Below are 23,904 nucleotides of genomic sequence, written 5' to 3'. Positions count from 1 at the left end.
GGATTTATGCATTCAGGAACGGACTTACGTTAGCGGAGATGCAGCTGTTGCTTTTGCTTGCCTTCTACTTTTCAGAGCACGAAGCTTATCACCTTGTGTTATACAGTTTGTTTCATCTTCATCACTATACTAGATAAGTGTAGGGAAAAAAAAGAGGTAAATATACTCATTTAGAAAGTTAACAATTAACCTTATTTTAAATCTTGAACTTAGAATTATCCCAACAAGAAAGTTTGCCGAAGTTTTTCATTCCAGTGAATTACATGCATCAGAATGTTGTCTGCTTTTAAAACAGTAGAAACACATCTCAAATCTTTGTATAGGTACAATACAATCATCACTCAAGTACAGCATTTCCCTCCTTCATCTGCCTTTTTAAGACAGTAATACCTTACTTTTTTTTAAGAGAAGCTGCAAGAAGTATTACAGAAGTTGTAATTACTTAGAAATCAAAAAAACAAAACACCTTTCATCCCTTCCCTCGAAACACTGAAAGTAATATAAATTCCAAATATAAATATATAAAGTCCAAATATAAATATAAAGTCCAAAATACAATCACAGAATTTTTGACTGCAAATTGTGAGTACTTTTTTGTTCTAATATTTACTTAATCACAAGATGACAGTAGGACAAGGATACTCCTACCTCATTTGTGTACTGACCTTCATTTTCCATAACCACTATCCATATCTTTTTTTACCTGCAAATCTCTTGGTACAAAAAGGGAAAACAGAAAAAGAATCCAATAACACAGTTTTACTGTACCCACAGGTTTGTTTAGAACCTAAGAGATCCTCAAAAGCATTTACAACTTTTACAAAAGCACAATATTCAGATGCTTACCAGTTCAATGTCCTTTCGGATCGTTCTCCTATTTCTAGTATCATTAATTGAAATATCATCTACACCCGACAGGATTCTTGTTACAGCAATTTTACGGTTTCCTCTCAACTTTGCACGGAAAATGTCCCCTTCTGTCCAAAGTTCTGCCTGTTTCCTATCATGGTATAGAAAAATAATCCCCAAAACCAACATATTAACAACAAAGATTTTAAGTGTACAAAAAAAAAAATAAGAAAAAGGCATCTAAATCAATTTTCAAATTTACTTAATCTACTTACTCCATCAGGAAGTGTTGTTGTGGTCCAATCACTGAACCAGGTCTATTTATTCTAATCCAGGCAATAGTTTCAGCAGCTGTCATCCGATAATGCTTCATGATATAACAGGCAATAAGTGTGCCAGTTCGTCCAAGACCAGCTGTGTAAGATAAAAGAATGGCTTCTTTTGTATACTTACTTTCATCTGGAATCTGCTGTAGCTACAGACATCGTTACTCAGACAAATAATTAACTGCCTGTTTTATTAAACAAACCTATTACTAATAAAACTCAGTAAGTAAGTAAAACTTACCTTTTCAATTCTTTTTTCCCCATATACATGGTTACTAACCCAGAGTTCATGTATTTTTAGTAGGATAACCTTCCAAAGCTAGTGACCTTACAGGTATATTTACACACACAGACACACATACACACACACAGATATACACACAATATACAGGCAATAGACTAAATAGGCATGTGGACGTTTTTATCTTTTCACAAAATTCTCAAAGCATTTTAATTACAAATTCATCATAAATTACACTAAAACCAGTTGTTCTTCCAATCCTTCCTTTAACTAAACTCTTTTTTTTGGTTCACAAGGACAACCTACATTTTTCAATAAGCAAGTCTGAGCACTAGCCAACACAGGCTGGAATAATCCAGAATAAGAAAACTTTTTTTGACATGGCCCTAGAAACAGTACTATTTACCTTGACAAACATGAGAAGGAAGATAGCCAGCTAAGTGGCTCCCCCACTTGATCACTTGCTGTAAATGTCAAACCATGCATCAAATCCTCTCATTTAAAGAATCCACTGAACAACACATATGTAAAATCTTCAGTATAGTTGAATAGCCAAGACAACTGCACAGCATTTCCTTTACCTTGCCCAGCTTTAAGAACAGGCTACATTATTCTAATCTTTCTCAAGACTAATAGGAGGCTGAAGACTCTAAGGTAGTCTAGACATTATTAGCATGATAAATATCAGAGGACATCTTGAATATCTTCATCTGAATGAAAACAAAGCAATTGTACCACTGCTGCATAATCAATTAAGTGGTATACCCAGATTTCACACCTTGGTGGAGAGTAAGAGTATGCACTTGCATACAATGGTCAAGAAGCTGTTTCACCAAGTCTACTTCACAGTATAATCTATTAAACTATTAAAACTATTAAACATGCTGCAAGTGAATGGCAGATCCAGTAACAAAAATTCAGTCTTTGCAGGTCCCAGGCAAATGCTTTAAGAAATCACCTTTCTCTTTCAGTCACACTATTATCAGGTGTGGAAAGGCAAGCATAGTTCCTCCAGAACCACAGAAATCGCTATTGCTCAGAAACCCTCTACACTAGCTGCATTGGGCATGCACCGAATGCCTGGTGCAAAGAATATAGCAGCTAGTATAGCTAGTATACTGGTATTTTCAAAAATTCACAATTTCTTGTATTTATACCACATATTGTCAGAAAGACCTATAAACCTTGCCATAATTGAAATTCCTGGTCAGAAGAATCCTTTGAGAGTCCTAGCACTTCCTACCAGAAAGAGCTGTTAATACTGGCAAGCTCACTTTCCCCAACCTTGTTCTTGGAAACAGCTGGAAAGATTTTCCTGGAATTTAAAAAATTAGAAGACAAAAAGCAGAATAAAAGCACAGAAAGAATTTGTATACAAAATCTGCTGCTTGGCAATGTTGTCAGTAACTAGATATAACAGAATTATAGTGGGAAATATCCAGAAACTGCATAATATATAAGCGTTATTTATAATATAAATTGTTTGCACACTATACCTTTGCAGTGAACAGCTACAACACCTTCAGCATTTTCACAAATATTTAGAAATGTTTTAACTATAGTATCACTAGGTGTGCTTCCATCAGCAAAGAAGAGGTCAAAATGCTCGAATCCAGCATCTGTGAAACGTTTGGCATCATACATTTTTTTGTTGAGGCGTATTATAGTGGTGACCTTGTGTTTCCTGAAGTATGGGAAATAAGCTTCTGGAGCATGGTGGGGATAGCCTGTTAGGAAAAAAAGAAGGGAATATAAAGGAGAATAAGGCTCAAACAGAAAATATGTAAATGAAGACTCAAAAGCAACAGATGAAAACACTTTCAAAATAAAACTCACGTTCAACATAAAGATATAGACTAACTGAAAATGGAATTTTAACATAATCACCTAGATCAAATACAATTAAACCAAGCATTAAAATTTTACTGTCAGGGCTCTTATAAAAGAAAAAGATCCAAGGAAAAAACACACTGTTTCAGGAACAATTTTTAAAGCTTGTTCTTACTGATAACAACCAGCTAAGAAAGCAGTGGGCTTGTGTCCCCCACCTCCTTTTTTAAGCATACCATTTTCAATTTTACTTCTTGAATGAGGTCCACTGAAGGCAATGAATTTGTTTGGTATTATCCAGTTAAAATCTCCATTTTCTGCTCTCTGTCAAGAGAAAATGCTTGGTTTATCATTATCCCTGTATTTTCAGCCTTTTCCTTATTGTTTCAAAATACATACTAGATAGAAATGATGTACAATTTTTGCCAAAGGAAGTGTGTTAGTTGCCTGCTTTTTGTTTCATCAAGAGGATGTCACTTGTTCTGAACCTCACTCCTCTTGTATTCTCCTTTTTCTAAATTACAGCTTTAGAACAATGCAGTTGGTATCCTTCAGATGAAAGGCAACTTCCAAGTTTAAAATGTTTATAGGTTACTAAATTACGACCTCACCTTATTTCTCTTCACTATTTAGATCATGATTTTTTAGATTCTAAGAACACCTGATTTTCTCTTTACAGATAACTAGTAACTTTGTATTTCTAACAGTGCACATAGTCAAATATCGTAGTCCTTTTTATTCATATTAGTTTCCCACGCCCCCAGGTGGATTTTGTAGTCTTGGAGTTTCCAAGTCCTATCTTCTTCACCTCAAAGAATGCTGTTATACCTTTGCCATGAGCTCATATATACATACTTTATCTGCTTTCTGGAAGTCAGCTAGACTTGGACTTGTATGCCCTCAAGTTTCCCATCATGATTGCTCAAGAATATGCAAGACCTCTAAAAAATGGCCAAGGAATAAATTCCCACTTCCCCGTCATTTTCCAGGGCTTTAATAAAAATGTGGAAAAAAAAGTATTTATTTCAATTTTGGTTTCTGCTTTTACCCCATGTTTGAGGCTGACTATGCTTAAATCTGACTTAATATGCTTTCTCTGACCATGCACCATTATTTAACAATCATAGTTTAAAGAGGTAAAACAAAAATGAAACCTAATACTACAAAAGAAATAGCACATACTGTATTATAAACAATTATCTTAGCATTAATAACAGCAAATGAATCAGAAGACTGATACTGAATACTTACCTCATAATGCTCATATTCATTTACATCAAACACATCGAAATCCAGAAAACCACACTGCAAAGCCTAAAATCCAGAATATAACTTTTAACATGACAACATCTTCTCAATGAGGACAGTTTATCACTGTGTTAGTGTACCAAACACTCCTTAATACCTGTTCTACTCTTTACGAGATTTCTTCATTCATTTGAAAACATACAAAACAACTGAGTCTTGGTGCAAAACAAATTTGTAAATTTTAATGTAAGTGAAGTTAGACAAGAAGGTCTTTCTGTTTTCACTGAATCGTTACAAAATTCCATACTACAGAAGTATTGTCTTTTTATTACTGCTATCAGTACAAAATGCCAGAGAAAAATAACTGGCAAAAAAATATCTATTTAAAATATAGGTACATTCTGAAGTCTGCATTCAAGCATTATAAATATTTGGTGCACGAATTATATTCTCTCTCATTAGGATTCTAATATCTTCACTAATTTAAAATTGGCTGCAGATAGACTATGTTCACAGTCCTTAGCAGACATTAGTGTGGTCCCTGATGCCCCATAATTATCCACAGCCATTATATTTAATGTAGTATAAAAATGTAAACATTTGTATAACTGGCAGTTTACCCACTTGTAAAGTCAGAAAGAGCAAACACAGACAATCTCAAAACCCCAGATATTTTAAATATTACATTCTAATCTCCTCTTTCACTGTATAGCCCTCTGTGGTTTTCTTTGCTGCTCGCCAGTACTGAAAAGAATAGCAATTCATCACTATTGACAAAGCAGCCAAAGTCAAAGCATACCAAAAAAAAAAAAACCTGAAAATCTGCAAGAAGCTGGTTTACTCAATAGAAACAACAGTATTTGGTAGAGATGTCCCTTCCCCCCCTCAAAAAAAAGTTATGGGATGGAGACCTGCAGAATTCCCCATTTCACGTTTCCTTATTCATACAGACAAAAAAGAACGTAAACAAATTTCCCTTGCCCTGAAATGCCACATTATGTAACCACCGTACCGCAATAAGACATTATGTTATGATCATTTGTGGTTAAAAAGCAAACCACACACCTTTTAACATTTGTTGTATTTATATTACTGAAGCAAAACTACAAGTCATTAGTACATATTGAAAGTGCCCCCCCCCCAGTAAGCATTGATAAGCAATTCAAAACCTCCTTCAAAGGCAATATCCAGCCTAAAATGTAATATCAGAGGGCCATTTGATAAACCTGTCACCCAGCTCTTACGGATTAGAGCTGCAAATGACTGCCCTGAGAAGATTACCTATATAAAACTCAAAATTTCCTCTTTAAAAACTTTGCTGTTTGATTAGATACAGTATCAGTTCACTTCTACGGATGTTTTATCTAGAAGTTTTGTTACAATGCATAATACATAGTAAGGTAGACAACAATCAGAAAATCTGCTACTGTACAGCTCTACTTGGCTCCTAACTTCCTGAGCCTTCTCTTCTGGCAGAGAAATATTTAACTGACCTTTTGCAATAAGAAAATATTGTTCAACTTACCTTGCTTATTGCATGAAAACAGTCCAGCAATGTTAGATGAAAACTGCAAGTACCAAATGAAGCATCCCTGTAACGTATGATGTCCAAAACTGTTAAATTTTCCCATTTGAATCCAAGTGAATGCAATTAAAGACACTTCTCTAAAACAACTTTAAAAGATAGTTTCAATATAATCTCTACTATAACAAAAATAATTGTCAGATAATTACTTCACTTTCCTGCCTTATATCTTATGATAATAACAAAATATAAAATGCATTATGATAACAGATTTAAGACTAAGATTATTCCAGTTATACTTTTCAGAAAAAGTGACATGTTCAATTCACACATCAAAGAACACACATATCTGAAAAACAGAAAGAACTCCTTATGGCAAAAGCTAATGTCTAAATAAGTACTGTATTTAAAACATACACTCTTAAAAACATTTTCTTCAGAAGTTCATTTGCAAAAAAGTCAAGTTGTAATACACTGCAATTTTTTTCTTCAAATTCCATTTAAAAGAAAAAAGATCCTGCAGACATGCATTATTTTATATATATGCAAAGAGCACCTTCTTAATACGTCTGTCGAGATACACATTTGTATAGATGCATGAAGACTTTTTTTAAGAGGCATAAAATAGTTTATGCTTAAACTTGAGAAAATGGTTTTCAGCAAAACCCTTTCTTTCAACTACTGCTTTTTAAACCTTCTTGGTACAAGAGCATGTTCTTGGTACATTACCATTACTGAATAGGCACTGTAAAATAAGTATTCTACAGAAATACTACAGTCACTTAAAAATAAGTTTAACTTGAATCTGTATCAGATAATACTATGTCTTGGCAGAACACCTACTTCTGTAACCATGCAGCTCTTATCAAGAAACATAGAATCATTAATATTACATTAAAAGTAAAAAATATTCCATTTTCAAATTCAAGCTGAGAGAAGGAAGAACTTCTGAAGAACCTGAATGGCTGCCTCTCGTACTTTATCTATACCTTTTTCTCCCTAATGAATCAGTGTGAAGGCAGAAAAAGAGTCAGCAGGTGAAGGAAATAACAGAACCCCATCCAGGTAAGCGAAAAACATTCTTTGCCAGCTGCTAACAAGTTTTCCTATTGATTGTGACAGAAGTAGCAATTACATGTCTTTTTATTAGTCTATGGCAAGATACTGTTTTTTTGCAGAGATGAAGATGATCTGATGGGAAGAGAGCCCAGAGCAACCTCTCAGTTGATCACTCATGTAATACAAATTCCTATATTTGGTTTAATTGTACCAGTAAATTCAAGAAAATGGTAACATTCCCAGACACTTCAGCATACTGTCTGCTTTATCCTGGGGGCTTCAGAAGTCAACTCTTAATAATTTTAATTGCATAACACATCTTTGCATTTTTATTCAGTAGTGCTATCGAAGTGATGATCTGGGGATTTGGGTAGGCTGTATGACCTGAGTGAAAAGCTACTATCTCTGATATCCACATACATCTTTAGGATTTTAAGAAACACAAATCTTCTGGATCTCCTTGAGGACTTATTTTTTCCTTCTGCAAATATGAAAAATGGAATTAAAAAGAGAAATGGGATGACGGAGGTATGTACATTATTAAATAGAGGTTCCACTATACACTTGTACTGTGGCAGTTGGGGTGGTGGGAGAGGTAAGTAAAGGAAATTCAAATCGTGAAAAGCCCAGCTCTTGGCAAGGGTGCTAAAACAGACAAACAAGAAAGTACTGAATTAATCATCCCATAACAATATACTTGGACAACAAACTTGCCTTCTAAAATTTTTTGGCCATTTTCTGCATATTGAGACAGACAATAGAATGTTAGTTTGGTCCAACTTTTTAAAAACTCTTTTTTGGAAGAACTGATGAAGTTGTTCCTCCATACTATGGATCGACTTTATTTGCCACTCTAAGCAACATAGTACATACCACAATGAGAAGTTTGTGGTCTGAAAAAGCTAGGATTATATTCCCTCAGGGTTGAGCAACAACAAACCAGTATTTTTATACATTTCCTCATTGGTAAAAAGACATACTTAAGATGTTTAACAATCAACTACCAGCACTAAAACACTGCCAAGTAGGAAGCAATATAGATCAAAAAGCTAAACAAGAGTGTACGTGAAGCAGTGTGGCTCCTTCACCTTCTATATCATTACACTTCAGAACTACCAGTTCAGCAGCCTGCACTTTAAAGATCAGGCAGTGAACATGACCTTCCACATTTTAAAACTGTAGGGAAAAAAAAAAGTTCCAACATCTTATTATTTACCTGAAAGGAAGATACGAAACGCTTCCAGCCAATATAAGCCTGTACACATCTTCTGGTGATTCTCTCAGGTATATTATCTGTTTTTATGGGAGAAGAGGGAAAAAAATATTTTAAGATTCATATGAATAACTTCAAGTCCCTTGTTTACTACACGTAGTATAATTATAAAACACAAAGTTCGAAAGTGCTGGGAAAGAATGCCACCAAGAACAAAAGAAGGCAAGTGTGCACCAATAAAACTAATACAGAGCAAAACAATAAAAAATAGTGGTCAACCTATATCAACATATATTTTTAAGCAAAATTTATTTGCCCGGTTTGTTCAACTTTCAGCTAGAGTGAAAAAGCTTCTGTCTTTCTAATTCTTCCATGTTTCTACTGCAACTCTGCAGGGCCGCTTTGGAGAACTATTTTTTTTCTGTGTATTAAACTTTTGTGATGTAAATCAAAATCCTAAAACCTTCAAAGATATCAGCAAAGAATTATCTGGTTTACAAAAGTGTATGTACTCAACAGACAAGTCTAAAGCAGTAACTTGTACATGTTTTGATTTTCCTACACGAGTACGTTTGCATTATTCTAAATCCTATTCTTCCTCCTTTGTACTGGTGAGGCAGTGTCCAATAACTAAATCCAGATGTCATAAAGGGAAAAAAAAAAAAAAAAAGAAATCTGTCGCTCGTGACACAAAGTCCTAAGAACAGAATGAACATACCTGAAATGCTACATATCAGAATTTCCACTGTCAAAGCTACTCAGAAAAGAATTCAAGGAAGACCAACTCATGACACTATTCACGCGGTCTTCCCTTACAACACACCTCTCTCTCCTGGATAGCCCCTAACAATAAGGTTTGCTTAGAGAATACTGTAAAACTCCTCTATTATCACATCCTATAATAATCAAGACCAATCACCAGCATGGCCAAGAGAAAACAACTGTTAACAATAACAATGTGGGGATTAATATGTCATTGTTCAATAACTTCATGTTAATAGTTTTTCTTTAGAACTGCATTAACTAAGCATTAGAACACTCCAGGAAGTTATTTTTTCACTAAAGTTCAGCAAAATTATTTACATCTCTTATATTAATGACCTTTTTTTTTTTTTTCCATTAAGATTTAGGAATCCTAATGCTAATGCGTATTAGTTAAATACCCCCCAAAATTTAAGTCTGGCATTTTTGCTTTGCCATTTTTTTTCTTTTAAAAGTTGGTGTTGTCTTTCAAAATTCTTTTATACAGCCACAAAACCAGTTTGAACAAATAGTTTAGTATCTCCTCAATATCTTCTCTGCACAAACATACATACATTCTTGCGAGGTGAAAATGGGAGGTGGAATAGATATTGGGGGGGGGGGGGGAAAGCTTGAAATATCTTCAACAGACAGCTAAAACATCCATGGCAACAGGTGACCCCTCTTGTTTCTCCTCTATTTGATTACTGTTAAGTATTTTCTGAGCATTCTTCCTGTGCAATTAGCAAAACCAAAAGAAAAAAAAAACATCTGTTTTGTTTAAGTAGTTTAGTAAGGTAATGAAAAACACACCTTGCATGTATGTGTGTGTGTGTCTTCACTAGGGTGGAGTAAGTGAATTTTGCATTTAAATTTGCAAACATACGTCCAGAATAAAAAAAGAGATTTAAAAAAATATAATTAGATGGATAATTTAAGAGCTCTTCCTCAGATGCTCAAGTTTACGTTCTATTCTGCAGGCATACATTACACGCAATTCATTGCCTGAATTGGTTACAAAGGTCATGTTTCAAAAGTTTTCAAGTGGTATGCTTTGATACAGTCATACTTTGCATCTCACAGCACAACAAACACGGATTTCCTACAGCCATATAAGACAGCACTTATCAGAGAAAAAGCCCTGCCTCAGAAAAAACTTACAAACCAGAGACTCAAAATAGCATTAACGAACAGAGAAGACTGAAATTAAACAGCAGAAACAGAGTTTGTACCCAGAAATGAGTCACCTGGAAAAAAGTTGGTATTCAGTGCTGCCAGGCTAGGTAATACAGAGCAATACTTGTACAACAGGCAAATAGAAACGCAGCTAACAAATGCAGCTTCCCTGTAGCTCACAAAGGGAAAGGATTCCTCCCAAATCTCAGCTGAGCTTTTACCAGTTTCTTGAACAATACAAGCTTCAACACAGGAGCATCTGTTTGCAAATCTAACAGCAACAAGGGGAAGTTTTTGCCCTAACAACATTATATTACAGTAAGTCTAAATAACACCACATAGTATTGAAACTTGCTAGTTCTTAAGCACAGCTCAAACTTCTGAAATGGCGTTACTAGTGAAGTTGTTAGAAATACCATGAAGACGTACGCATGCACAAGTGTATGGACTTTCCTTGATACAGTTACACAAACACTCACCGCAGACAAGGACACTTAAAAAAGCCAACATGACAGAAAAAAAAAAAAAACGAAACTGTGCACTGGAAAGTCTACTATCGTTTAGTACATACGAAAAACACACTGTGAGGAGATGGCATTTTTCAGTGCAGACAAACTTAAAGGAACAAGTACTAAGCAAAAATGCACAATACTTCCAGTACATCTGAAACAATATACAGTATATTGAAGTATACTGAAGGAAGCTCTTTTATAGAGTTGGATTACTCCTAATTTTCTGAAACAAAGAGAGATCCTGGTACACTTCAGCTGTGACACTACTACACACTTAAGATGTGATGTGTGAACAGAGACAGCAGTTGATGAAATGGACAGATAGGAGTTCTCAGTGAAAAGTGGCTTACAAAAACACTGGGTTAATAGGATGGTACCTGGGCAGGTGCAATGGTACCAGGTGCTTCAAAGGGAAGAATGGCATTCAACCTCTAGAGAGAAGGGGAAAGACCACAAACTGATACCTAGTTCACAAGGAAAGTATCCTAGCAGTAACACAGCAGAAGTAGTTGTGACAGTCAAAGTGGAGACAGGATCAGTGCTGGCACAGTTTAAGACCACAAGAGAACACACCAAAAAATCTTGGATGTGTGCAAGGCTGAATGAAGGACAAACCTGAGTGAGCCTGGGCTCAAGCTACTGGTGAACCATACTCCAAATGCAGAAAGTAACTGTAGGTGAGACTAAAGGAGTGGGACAAGGAGCAACAGATATCAAAGCAGCAGGGGCCACATCTGCATTTGGATTAGCGCACAGCAGCAGAAATGCATCTGCACACCAAAAGCTGGCTATGAAGACTTGACGTCTGTACTGTACACTTCCGATGTTTTTTAACTGCAGACTAGTCCTAGTCTGGTCCTGTGGACTGGACACCCATTACCTGCTGGGATTGCTTCCAGACCGCTCCACGTAGCGAGCCAAAATGAAGTGAGCAAGGATATAAGGAGAGATTCACTTCAAACACGCACTCCTGATACAGACTGAAGAGGTAATACAGACACACTGAGAAATACCTCATAGTGTAAGGTCAGAGTGGCAGCCACTCTTTCTGACCAGGAGGAGGTCATTAAATCCTTAAAGATGAATGATTTCACTGGAATGTTGTGGGTGAATAAATTATAGAAAGGCAGAGAATGACAGACAGTAGAAATGATTAGAGAGACCTCTGGCAGACAGAATTGTTGGAAGTAAGAAGAGGTTTTTAAGGCAGTCAGCAGAACTGAAGACTCAGAAAAGATGAGTATGGAAACGTTGAGCTGATGAATAGCAAAACAAAGACATTTCCAGACATATCTGTATATTCATAAAGTGTGTACAAGGGAAAAGACAGAAAATGAGAAGAGACATGCCTCTAGAAATATACATCATTTGAAACCAGTTTGACTAGATGCTGAATCTAGGCTTGGCTACTTACATTTCTGCAGTGCTTTCTAAGATTACAGAAACTTTCACAAATAAAGCTGTTTTCTGAAGCTAATGCCAGTAAAACAATCAACAAGAGTTACTATTAAAAGGATGGGTCACTGTAAATTTAAAGCAAATATATCAACAGATATTTTGCATAAACTAGTATTTTCTGGGGTGTTTTTTGTCCACTCTTGTACATACAAATGGAGAAACATCTATTCAAATACTACATTTATTTCCCAAAGGGCTCCCTTCCTGAAGGCCAGAAAAATACTAAACAAGCAGCTTTAAAAAAAAAAAAAAAAAAAGAAGAAAATTCTGTTTTCTGGAGACGTGAATGAAATTGTGCAAAAGTACAGTAGCAGTGGTTTTAGAACTTTCCTACAATCATATACAAGTGCAGATCCATGTACACAGATCCCTATATACACACACACGAAGAAAATACACACAGAAAAACTCTTAAAGGCCTTTAAAAATCTTTTTCTTAAGTATGTTCCAGTAAAATTGTTATAAGGAACTGACATCTTTCAGAACAACACACTGTTTATCACCCTGTATAAACACTTGCGTACCACCTCTTTAAAAATTTGTTTTCCTTATGCAAACAAACAAAAAAAATATCCTACTGAACATCAAAATACAGCCAGAAATTTGCCATTAGCAGTTGAACCACTAACATTGCTCTAATCATCCTTTTCATTTAGGACATCTGTTTCTGATTACGGGACCGCATGTAGCTCTGCAAACGGTCAAGAGCCATCCAAGCGCCGAGCACTGGGAAAGGTACACTCGAGCACTGCTCCTGCCAACATCGCCATGTTGTCCAACAACCACTGTAATGTTCACTGAGTGAAATGGAAGGGCTTGCAGCTCTTGGCTACTAATTCCTCATTTATGAGCACTTAAAATCAACCACAGAATGACAGTTCTTGTGGCAAGCTGTGTTACTGTCTGATTCACAGTACTGCTTTTGAACTAGTCCTACTTTAAACAGAGGCCTCCCACATTAGTGTTACGACCTTGAAAACAGTATTCACAATAGGATGAGAATTATTCCTGGTAGAAAAAGGAAACAAGGCTTTCGTTAAAAAAAAAAAAAGCATCTTCATCTTCGAAACATGGATTTACTAAGCAAAATAGTAATACTGAACCCAAGACAAAACATGTTTGACAATAACGATCTTTGATACAATTTGTTGCTTTTTCAGGAAAATGAAATAGGCTATTTCAATATGCTATACTGTTAAGAAACTGTATTGGCTCAAGTCTGCAAATAACACTTTAAATTCACGTTGATGAAGTGCTTGGTGTAATCAACTTTATTTTCCTGCCCACCCTTAAGTGCAAAATCTTCTTAAAGTTGTTACCTAAATCACACATTTTACTGTAGTGACATAAAAGCTAGAAAACAATGAGATGATCCAATTTAAACTGCTTGCAAGCATATTTCATGTAATACAACTGTATTCCAGAATTACCAATATTACCCAAAGTAATCTGAACCACAACAACCTGCAAAAAAACACAAACCACCCATTCTGAATAAATACAATAACTATTACGTTACTAAACTCAAAACAAAAGCTCACACACATGCATCATTTTACTATAACTTAAAAGTATTAAATGTTTTGTTATAAAAACCTCGACGAATATCCTATCAGTTAATACATTAAACCTTCTAGCAATATGCCTTAGAAGAAAACGTTACGTACAGAAAAATTAAAACAGAAATTTATTAGAATAGAAGGTTCCTGTATGGATTTGTGGCATACTGAAGAAATGCACATGTAGCCAACAGTCCCTTTATTAGCAGAAACACAGTTGTTAAGTCGATAGATGTGGCAGAGAGAGAATAACTGCCTATTCTCTGGCAACTCTCCTTGTTCATCACAAATGAAAGCAAGAAACCTCCAATTACTTTTTAAACAGTGGAGAGGAGGCACAGAAAACCCTGCTAGCTGGGAACATCAGTACTTCACGACAACTAAGAAAGCAAGCCAGTACTACAATGAGGGACCCCCCGAGAGCAACCCTATGGAGACAAGCAGTCTGGTAAGAACATGGTGAGGAAGAACCAGTAGAAAAAGCAGGAAAAACTGCCATCATGAAAGCTAATCATGATTTCCAAAGTACAATTCAGACGAGGTAGTTTTTTAGAGGACTTGAACACAGAGAAAGACAAAAGGCTTGAGGCAACATTTGCTTAAATGAAGTGCCAGTACTTCTTTGTCCATCTCCTCTTTGCTATTCACTGGTCAACCATAAACACTCAGCACCAAAATGTAGCTGAGGGTAAACACAGTTTACCCACCACTAATTTGAGCTCTGTATCAGTTACCCATTTACTACTACTCAGCTTGGACCACTAAGTAAACAGATTTACCTCCTTTCCTACTGCATAGCCAGAGATAATTCTGCAAGTGCCACTGTAAAAGCAGAACAGTTCAACATTACACAGTCTGGTTCTAATTGCTTCTACAACTTCCAACTCCTACCCCACATTAGGCCCACAACTAGGAAGGACACTAGCAAATTGGAAAGGCAAAAACAGTACTACGGATCAGAACGGATGAAGGAAACGCTGCTTACCCTGAAGAAAGAAGATGAGAAAATAGACAAAGTACAGAGATGAGTCCTGGAGAAGGTGACCTGAATTACAGCAGTTCATGGGGCGGTACCCTCGGAGGGTCGCCCTCCAAGTACATAATTAGTGCCAGGCCTGAGAAAAGAAACACTGTTACTAAGTTAATGCAGCCAAGGGGAGAGGGGGGAGCTTGGGAATTAGGTGGACAGGGCACAGAGGATACATTTTCTTTCTTAATACAGAAGGAGCAATGGTGGAAGAAGCAGACTTTCCTCACCCACAGCCAAGTCCTGGAGAAAATCAAGAGAAGCCACTGTAGAGATCAACTCAGAAGATCACTGCTGCTTTGGTAGAGTGGTAAGGCCTGAACAGTGCAGACAGCTTACAAGGAAAAGCAATTTTTCTTTAGAAGGTGAAGAACAAAGGTGGTTTTTTCCCCATCCCTTCTTTCCCCTCACCCCTTCCACCCCAAGTAAAGTTTAAACATTCAACCCCAACACACCACATCTGGCTATACTTTGTGTGGCTGAACATGACCAATTTATGCTAATCTACACAGAATAATATTATTCCCATTATGCATTATGTTATCTGTAAAAATCAAACAAAATACAGAATTAAAATAGATGGAAGATGAACAATATAGGGATTAAGAACTAAATTGTTAAGATTTACTCTAAAAAATCATATTGTACTATAAAACTACATATATAACAGTGTATTGGAAACTTTGTTCTTCATCTTTAAGGCCATGTTACATTGAAGAGCCCTGTAGCTTGAGTTAGGCTGTGCTGTCACATCAAAGTACACCTGGAAGGAAGCAGCAGATGCGGGAGGGGGAAGAAAGAAGTGTGTAGCCTGGATGACCCCTTCAGAAACTATCTCCACTAAAGAGGAAAGAAAGACAAGTTAGATGAAGATGGGGGAGTGAGAACATTATAACACATCAACTGCGAAGGAAAGACTGGGAACAGACTTTGCTTGTAAAACAGAACACTAGAGCTGCCCTTACACTTCACCACAGTTAACGAAGACTTTTTTAATTGCCTTAATTGTCAAAATGAGCATACCCCCACACAATTAATACACACAGACATATATATATTTTAACAAAAGATGTCAAATCATAAATCATGCCAATATATCCCAATTCCTTTAAGCAGAAGTCAAATAACATTCTGTTTAAGAATATAAATTTAAGGTCATTGAGCCTTTAAAAGACAGACTTCCAAGTTGCTAGCATAAAAATATTGAGAGTTTACGAAGACATGCAAGTGCCAGAGGAGAACTAGTCACATACATTTAATTATAGTTTAATGTAGTCATGTGGTCAAGTGTGATTGTATTTAGAAAAAAAAAAAGTACAAAAACACAGAGCACACAAACTTACTGTATCTGTGCTATTCCTGAAAGCCATCAGCCTGCTATTCCTAACAACTTAAAACATCTGCATCTACAGAGCACCTTGCACCCAAAACTATGCTTACATCAAAGGCTTTAAAACACACACAGCGCTACTTTCATGACTAAGTCTACGGAGGCTACTTCTATTTACTTCCTTGCTCTTCCCACCTGAACTCCTTCGTGATGCACTGCCACACAGTTCCTCAACCTAAAGTAAGTAGTTGATGTGGGAACCCACCATGAAGCTAAAAAAGAAAAGATATCGAACAAGAAAAAATATTCAACCCACAGAAAACAAAATAAAAGGACGATCTACCACTGACACAGCACAGGACCAGAAATTAAAAGATAAAATTCAGTTCAAGCAATGAACAACATTACCAACAGGACAGGGTCTGATCAATTAAAATTACAGAAAAGCTTCTTGCAGTTTTGACTAATGGCTAGATAGATCCTTCTTCATCAAAAAAGCAAAGCACTCTGAACTGTAAAAGTAGCTGGATGCTTAAGTCTACATATGTTTAAAATAAAAAAGGCCTCAATATATTTCCTTCCAGTCAGGAAGTATGATTACAGACACATATTGTTCAGACATTCTGAGCAGATCCTAAGCCACTGCTTGCCTCAAAGCGAACAACCCAATTCTCCCTGCAGAAAGGAGGAATGTGGGATGCGTATGCCTGAATACTTCAGCGCTGTCTGCTGTAATTAAGCCTGCTTCTTCAGGAAAGATCAAAGGACACCGTGGAAAAAAAGTAAGCCTCAGGGGCACAGTCTTTCTTTTGTGATCTTCTTTCACTGGAATACCTCCCACATCAATCTGTGAAGAAACTATATCCTACTTTACAGAAAAAGCAGTACCAAACCCAAAGTCTATTGCATTTGGGAGAAAATCGGGTTCTAGCTTAAGTGACCTCAACATCTACAACTTGTGATTATTCAGGAGAGACTCCTCCCCACTCAAGGAGGGGATGAATACTCCCACAGGGCTTCACTTTGCTGTTGGTTCTTTAAGGAAAACTGCAGAAAGAATCAAACTGTACGATGCAAAAAAACGAAGTGCAGGTTTCTGAATTCTGAAATTATCTGTTATTTTGCCTAGCCGTTTTCTGCCATACTTCAGCTGTCTGCAACTTGCCCTCCCACATGCACTGGCTAGTTGGTCATGATCTCTCTTCATACCTGAGCTGAAACTGCGTTAGCATCCTTTCTGGGCTCTGCAACTTCCGTATCCTTCACTGTGGTTCTCTGAAGCAAAAACACACTACTACTGTGTCCAATAGCCTCCACTCTTTATTACTCTGCTTTGCACTGTCATAATCCATAGAAAGACCTTATGTATTTATCCAAGCCTGTTCAAGCATTCCTTCCAACTGCATATTATTATTGCAACACGGCAGGGCTAACGGACAATCACAGATAAGATCTGTGTTAATTTATTTTTTGTATACTTTTGAATAGCCAACCATATAAATAGCCATTTTCTCGTTAGATTGTTTTGCTGTCAGTTAATTTTCTGTATTGTGGATTCTGCTCAAAATGTCAGGTGTTGCACTGCACTGTACTACTACACATATTCAGAATGATATTTTAGGGAAAAATGAACACTTCCTTCCAAATAATGGCTGGTAACTGAAACCAGTCCACTCTTGCTTCCTAGACCCATGATACGATGAAGTTACTGGAAAGAAATAGTCTTCCTAAACGCTGCAGCTAACTAGTTATCATATTGCCTTAACTGCAAACAAGTTTAGTAACTCATGTTGCCAGTTTCCATGTGGTTTAAGAATACATTCCTAAAGCTTCTGCATTTCAAATACCAGACTGTCGGATTTTGAAGTCTAGATCTTTATTTATAACGATTACTGTAGAAAACAGACAACAGAGAAACCCTGGGGAACAGGAAATGGATCTCGTGCATAATGTAGAGAGGCAGCAAGGACACTGCCAGCATCAGAGCAAGTACTGTATCACCCTGCGGCTGATAAACCAGGATGACCTAGGGCTACATGAACTCAGACCCCTCAAATCTCCAACATGAAAAAAACACGTAGGTTTTCACTTTATTTCATTAGTAAGTGAACAAGAGAGATGGTTACTATCACGGTTTATTACCAGTCAAAGCACAACATGAATATAATACATCACACATTTCATTCTTAAGCTGTCAGCATTTTAATCCCTGACTATACTTTTGTGTAACAAACACCAATTCTATCAGATGTAGTTGTGATGTAAAGACTGTAGTTTTTTCCCTTTGTGGTCAGGGACCTGACTCAGTACATTCTCAGCCACCTCATACATTCCCAGGCTTTACAGTGTCTCTAAACCTACCATATCATCTCACACCTTCTCATAGATTAACTGAAGAGATCAACTTAGATTAGAAAAGAAGAAAGTGGGGAAGAAAAAGTATTTTTAAATGTGAATGCAATGGGAAATGATATACCATACTTTGTGCAAGAGAATATTTGTCTATTTTAAAAACCAAAAAAAGTATGTGGGTGAGTGGGGGAAAGGAAAAACATCAAAAAGCAGTCATTTTTTCTAAATGAAAATATTCATAAATTTTATGAAATTAAAAAAGAAAAAGAAAAAATCATAAAACTCAGATTTTTTTTCAGTGGTGGTCTTAGTTCTTAGGAGCACAAATTGCACTGGAGAGGAAAAAAGCAAAACAAAAACCCAAAACACATACCTACTAGACCTTAAAAACTCTTAGTATGTGATACCTTATTGCAAAATACATTGGTAGAAATATTACTCAAGAAAAAAGAAATGCTTTTATCTTGCTGTTTTAAAAAGTGAGTATGACAGAATGAACACATTTAACCAGCTGATATAATGGAAAAAATTTAAATACTTACTGCGTAGGAACCTATGAGGAATGCAGCATTTGCTTGTTTTTTCTGATCAAAGCCAGTATAATGAACTATTTTCTTCCTTATCAATGAAAATGACTGTATCAAGAAATGAACAAGATTATAATTTTGCAGCATAAACTTTTCATGACTCCTTTTGTAAAATTAGAGGAATGCAATGCTCAGTTCACCCTTTCAGCCATCTGTATTCAGAGGACCAAGCAGATGAATCCCTCAAAAGCTTCAGTGGACTCTACTGTATTCCCACCTACATTGTTTCAGTATTTTTCCCCAGTATACCGCCTAAACAATGTTTGACACAAATTACACTATTTTTTCTTTTTCTCCTTGAATGCATTTAATATTTCTGACTTCAAGCCCTATGCAATAGACATGCAGTTATGAGAAGTAAATACATTACATGGCAGTAAATACATGACATTCTCAAAAACGTCACAGACAAGTTAAGGTCTTAACAGCTTTAAAAACATAACTTATACTTTTTTAAAGAAATTCAGACTCTACATAAATCAGTTTTCTTCTAATAGTTGTTTCTGAAGTAATACTATATGAGAAACACTAGAAAAGGCTTAAATAAAAACCTTTTGAAAGGTTTTTTAAACTTAATCAGAAATAACTTTTAAAAATTTTATCTCAGTGTTTGGCATGTAGTTTCTCCAATTACCTTAGAGAGGGAAATAGCATTACCAATAGAAAGGACATCTGTAATAGCAAAACCTATCCCTGAACTTGCCCTTGAAACAAATTTTGGTGTGCTTGAAACTTGATTGACGGCTAAAGTGTCATAAAGTATTACTATTTAAATAGCGGTCTTACTTGCTCAAATACTATTCAGCACGCTTAAAACAAATAAATTCCGGATAACTAACAGCAGTATGTCCTCAGCAATCTTCATACACCTGTCCAGTAATAAACCCATCATATTCAAAGTGATTACAATATATAGACTTGTTGCTTCAGAGCACCCTGCAAACAGAAATCAAAGAATCTTGTCTCAGGTAAACCTGTTCTTAGTGCCACTGGGACCAAGTGAGATTGAATTATGCAAACTAATACCAGTGACAGACACCAAGCGATGCCCCCTGCCAAAAAAAAAAAAAACCAGCTCTATTAAACTATAATGTTCTGCATGCTTCCCAATTTTCACAGTTCAGTGTCTCTTTCAAGATCTAAGCAGTTTTGAAGAGGCAAACTGTGATTCACATTAATGCTAATAAGCTTTTTATCTGCCTAACAGGTTTTATAGTCCAATTTTTGTTAGAGGTCAACTAACTTGAAGTCATTAATTTTAATTAATATAGGAACTCTGTTTTAAAGACATTATGCTCAACGGAGAGTCAATTCTGAAAATTACTGAGCATCCCTAAGAGAAGATAACCTATAGTGGGAACATGACAGTCTCCTTTAGGACCATGCTATAAATGCTATTAAAGATCAAATGTGTCTTCTTACAAAAAGAGATGTCAGTACCAGAACAGAAACCAGAGTCAAAAAAACCTGCCACCTCAAATCAAAATGTGTTGCGTTCAGGCTGTCAATATTGTCAGATTGCTGAGAAGACTGAATTCCAGGAGGGGAGCTTTTCATTCAGAGAAGTCTGTATCCATTTAGCAACTAATCTTTTAGGAGCTTAATATTAGTTACTGTCACTTGCAACTTCTGGATCTTAAAGGCAAGCAGTTCTTCACTCCTAATCCTCCTGCTCCCCAAATATACCTGGATGAAATTTAGCATGCATTTTCTAAACTTAGCTTGCTTACAAATCCAGGAAAGTACCTCAGCAAAAAAAATCTGGGCCATTTGTTTTTGTTCTTTAAAAAGACAAGAATATTAAATACAAAAACAAGTGTTACCTTTAATTTCTTATTTAGTTTGCAGCAGTATCTGTAGACCATTGCCAGATTGAGTGGTCCAAAATCTGCATAAAAGCTATTTGGAGAAAGAAAGAAAAATTGTACATTAAAAAAAAATCATTTACACAGTTTAAGCCAGATGAACAAAGCGAGGAGTAGTAATATGCAAGTGCATCATGCTTCATTTTAAGTAGTTGTAGAGAGCAATAAGGTCTCTCTCCCCTGAGCCTCCTCTTCTCCAGACTAAACAACCCCAGTTCCCTCAGCCGCTCCTCACAGGACTTGTGCTCCAGGCCCTTCACCAGCTTTGCAGCCCTTCTCTGGGCACGCTCCAGGGCCTCGATGTCCTTCTTGTAGTGAGGGGCCCAAAGGTGAACACAGTACTCGAGGTGCGGCCTCACCAGAGCAGAGTACAGGGCGACGATCACCTCCCTGGTCCTTCCTGATACAAGCCAGGATGCCATTAACCTTCTTGGCCACCTGGGCACACTGCCGGCTCATGTTCAGGTGAGCATCGACCAATGCCCCCAGATCCTTTTCCTCTGCACAGCTTTCCAGACACTCTGCCCCAGTCCTGTAACACTGCATGGGGTTGCTGTAGCTAAATGCAGGACCCGGCACTTAGCCATGTTGAACCTCATCCCACTGGCCTCTGTCCATCAATCCATCCTGTTCAAGTCCCTCTGCAGGGCCTTCCTACCCTTCGGCAGATCGACACTTCCCCCCAACTTGGTGTCATCTGCAAACTTACTGAGGGTGCACCCAATTCCCTCATCCAGATCACCACTAATGGAACCCTGAGGAATACCGCTTGTGACCAGCCTCCAGATGGATTTAACAACATTCACCACTACTCTCTGGGCCCAGCCATCTAGCCTGTTTTTAACCCAGCAGAGAGTGTACCTGTCTAAGCCATGGGCTGCCAGCTTCTCCAGGAGAATACTGTGGGAGACCATGTCAAAGGTTTTGCTGAAGTCTAGGCAGACTACGTCAACAGCCTGTCCCTCACCCCCAGGCAGGTCACCCGGTCATAGAAGAAGATGAGGTTGGTCAGGCAGGACCTGACTTTCATTAACCCGTGCTGAGTGGGCCTGATCCCCCGGTTGTCTTAGACATGCTGTATGATTACACTCGAGACGATCTGTTCCACCACCTTTCCTGGCACTGAGGTCAGGCTGACATGCCTGTAGTCCCCTGGGTCCTCCTTATGACCCTTCTTGTAGATGGGCATCACATTAACAAGTCTCCAGTAATCTTTTAACCGGAACAAAAACCTTTTCCCATTTTCCACACACCATCACAAAAGGAAACCGGAATACTCAAGATTTAAATAATTCTCAATATTATACCACTCTGTGATGACAATTTAGAAACTGTTTTAAGAGCAACCGAAATGGCCATCTTTAAAATAAGGCAACTAATAGTTACAAATATTTTGAAAATATGTTTGACTATTTACACATAGTGTTCTTTGTACACTCTACAGTAAAATACGTCAATTAAATAAAGATACAGCATGTGTTACTGCTAGAGAAAAGTGAACGCTGGGAATAAATATTCATTAGTAATTTCAAAAACAGTAAGCATGTCCTTGGTCAAAAACGTTTCAAAAATTAGTAGCATTCCAAATCACACACAAAGGCATATCCTGTTCACTGCAGGGGAAATAATATATCCATTCTTGGCTCATAACGGCTTGAATTAATTTTGCCAGCTTTTTCTCCTATTCTAGGAAGTTTAGACACTCCACTTCATACTTCAGCGACTAAAGACATCCCTTTCAGCTCAATAGTCCAAGTGCATTTCTGAATATATTGGAACATGTTGCAACAACGTGTCTTCTAACAAGAATGGGTATAATGAAAGCTTCTGCTCTGAAAGGATTTTTAAGAAATCCTGATGGAAAGCCAAGAAACCATTCTAAGACATATAAATCATTATGGCAGATAAGTCTGAGAGGACAGACGCATATAATTAGCTCTATAATGGAAATAGTATGTTTCCCTCAGCTACATTTAAAAACAGAATGTCAATTAGGCTGGTTCCTCATTACTGCTGTTCTAATTTATTCCAATGATCTGTAAAAAACAAAAAAAATAAGTCTGTACTTACTTCTCATACACAAGTTCATCGTCTATGCAGAAATAATGGGTATTTGCAGCTCCACTCTTTGGTTTTTGGCAGAGAATTGCAAAATAAAGGCGATCTGAAACGCAAGAAAACGTAGGGCTTTTATAAACAACCCACTTCTCCACAGCATGTTTGAAGTATTACCTGTCAGCAGAACAACTTTAAAAGGCTCAAGAGTGCTCCTCAGGTGCCAGCTAACAAGGCACACCGCGGGTGAGGGCCTGCGCTTGGCAGTGCTCCCTCAACCCACGCTCACGGGACCCTACCCTGCTCCTCCTGGCGTAGGGGCAGGCCACACTGCTGCTCTCTGAGCACCATGGCCCCCACCCGAGCACCACAGCCCCCATCTGGACACAGCACCTACGTTAAGCCCAGCAGTGAAATGCCCCCACACCTCTGTCTGGGCCTGGTGCCGCCATCACAGCCCAGCGGCCTCCACAGGGGTGCCTACCCTGCCCTGTGCTCCCCTCAGTCGGGGGGGGGGGCATGACAAGCACCATTGATATTCACATAGATACAATTTCATTTATTTTATTTTATTTTTTATGGCCTGGGGAGCTGTAGGCCCATTGAACTTTAAACACTGACTGTGCTGCCGCTGTAAATTGCTGTGCTTCTGGTAATTGGTCAATAAAAATTGATGCCTTGCAGCAGCACAGCAATTCTTTTTTTTTGTTTTTTCCTTCCTGCTGAAAAAGCGTCATTATTGTAAAATACATGGAGTAAAATTCTAGCTTAAAAGGAACGATTATTTTTTTTTCTTTTTGCAAACTAGTTGTCCAGAGTGGATATATTTACTTTAATATCCAAACATCACCTGTATTTAAATACCAAAGCCAAACTTTTCTGAAAGAACAACCTCTTCCTGAGAGCAGAGAAAAAAATCACTGTTTGAAACGAAAATCCCCTATGACTAGC

General features: G+C 37.3%; 1 protein-coding gene across 8 annotated transcripts in view; it reads right to left on the bottom strand.

Annotated features, from left to right (window-relative positions):
• CDC14B (cell division cycle 14B) overlaps positions 1-23,904 on the bottom strand; it is a 46,297-nt gene that overhangs the window by 16,051 nt on the left and 6,342 nt on the right. For all 8 annotated transcript variants that reach the window (XR_010827898.1, XR_010827899.1, XM_066988688.1 and 5 more), the window contains exons 2-12: positions 22,969-23,062; positions 20,857-20,932; positions 18,989-19,081; positions 8,295-8,371; positions 6,020-6,086; positions 4,498-4,560; positions 3,483-3,570; positions 2,913-3,143; positions 1,125-1,263; positions 847-1,000; positions 29-129 (exon numbers count right to left, since the gene is read on the bottom strand). Coding sequence is in view for 6 of the 8 variants with exons in the window: in XM_066988688.1 (XP_066844789.1) it covers positions 29-129; positions 847-1,000; positions 1,125-1,263; positions 2,913-3,143; positions 3,483-3,570; positions 4,498-4,560; positions 6,020-6,086; positions 8,295-8,371; positions 18,989-19,081; positions 20,857-20,932; positions 22,969-23,062 (1,183 nt within the window). In the remaining 2 variants the exon portion in view is untranslated. The remainder of the gene's footprint in view (positions 1-28; positions 130-846; positions 1,001-1,124; positions 1,264-2,912; positions 3,144-3,482; positions 3,571-4,497; positions 4,561-6,019; positions 6,087-8,294; positions 8,372-18,988; positions 19,082-20,856; positions 20,933-22,968; positions 23,063-23,904) is intronic.

The sequence above is a fragment of the Anser cygnoides genome, chromosome Z (assembly GCF_040182565.1).
Source record: "Anser cygnoides isolate HZ-2024a breed goose chromosome Z, Taihu_goose_T2T_genome, whole genome shotgun sequence".
Lineage (NCBI taxonomy): Eukaryota > Metazoa > Chordata > Aves > Anseriformes > Anatidae > Anser > Anser cygnoides.
Note: the sequence above shows the minus strand (reverse complement) of the source record. Positions and strands in the feature narration are given on the sequence as shown.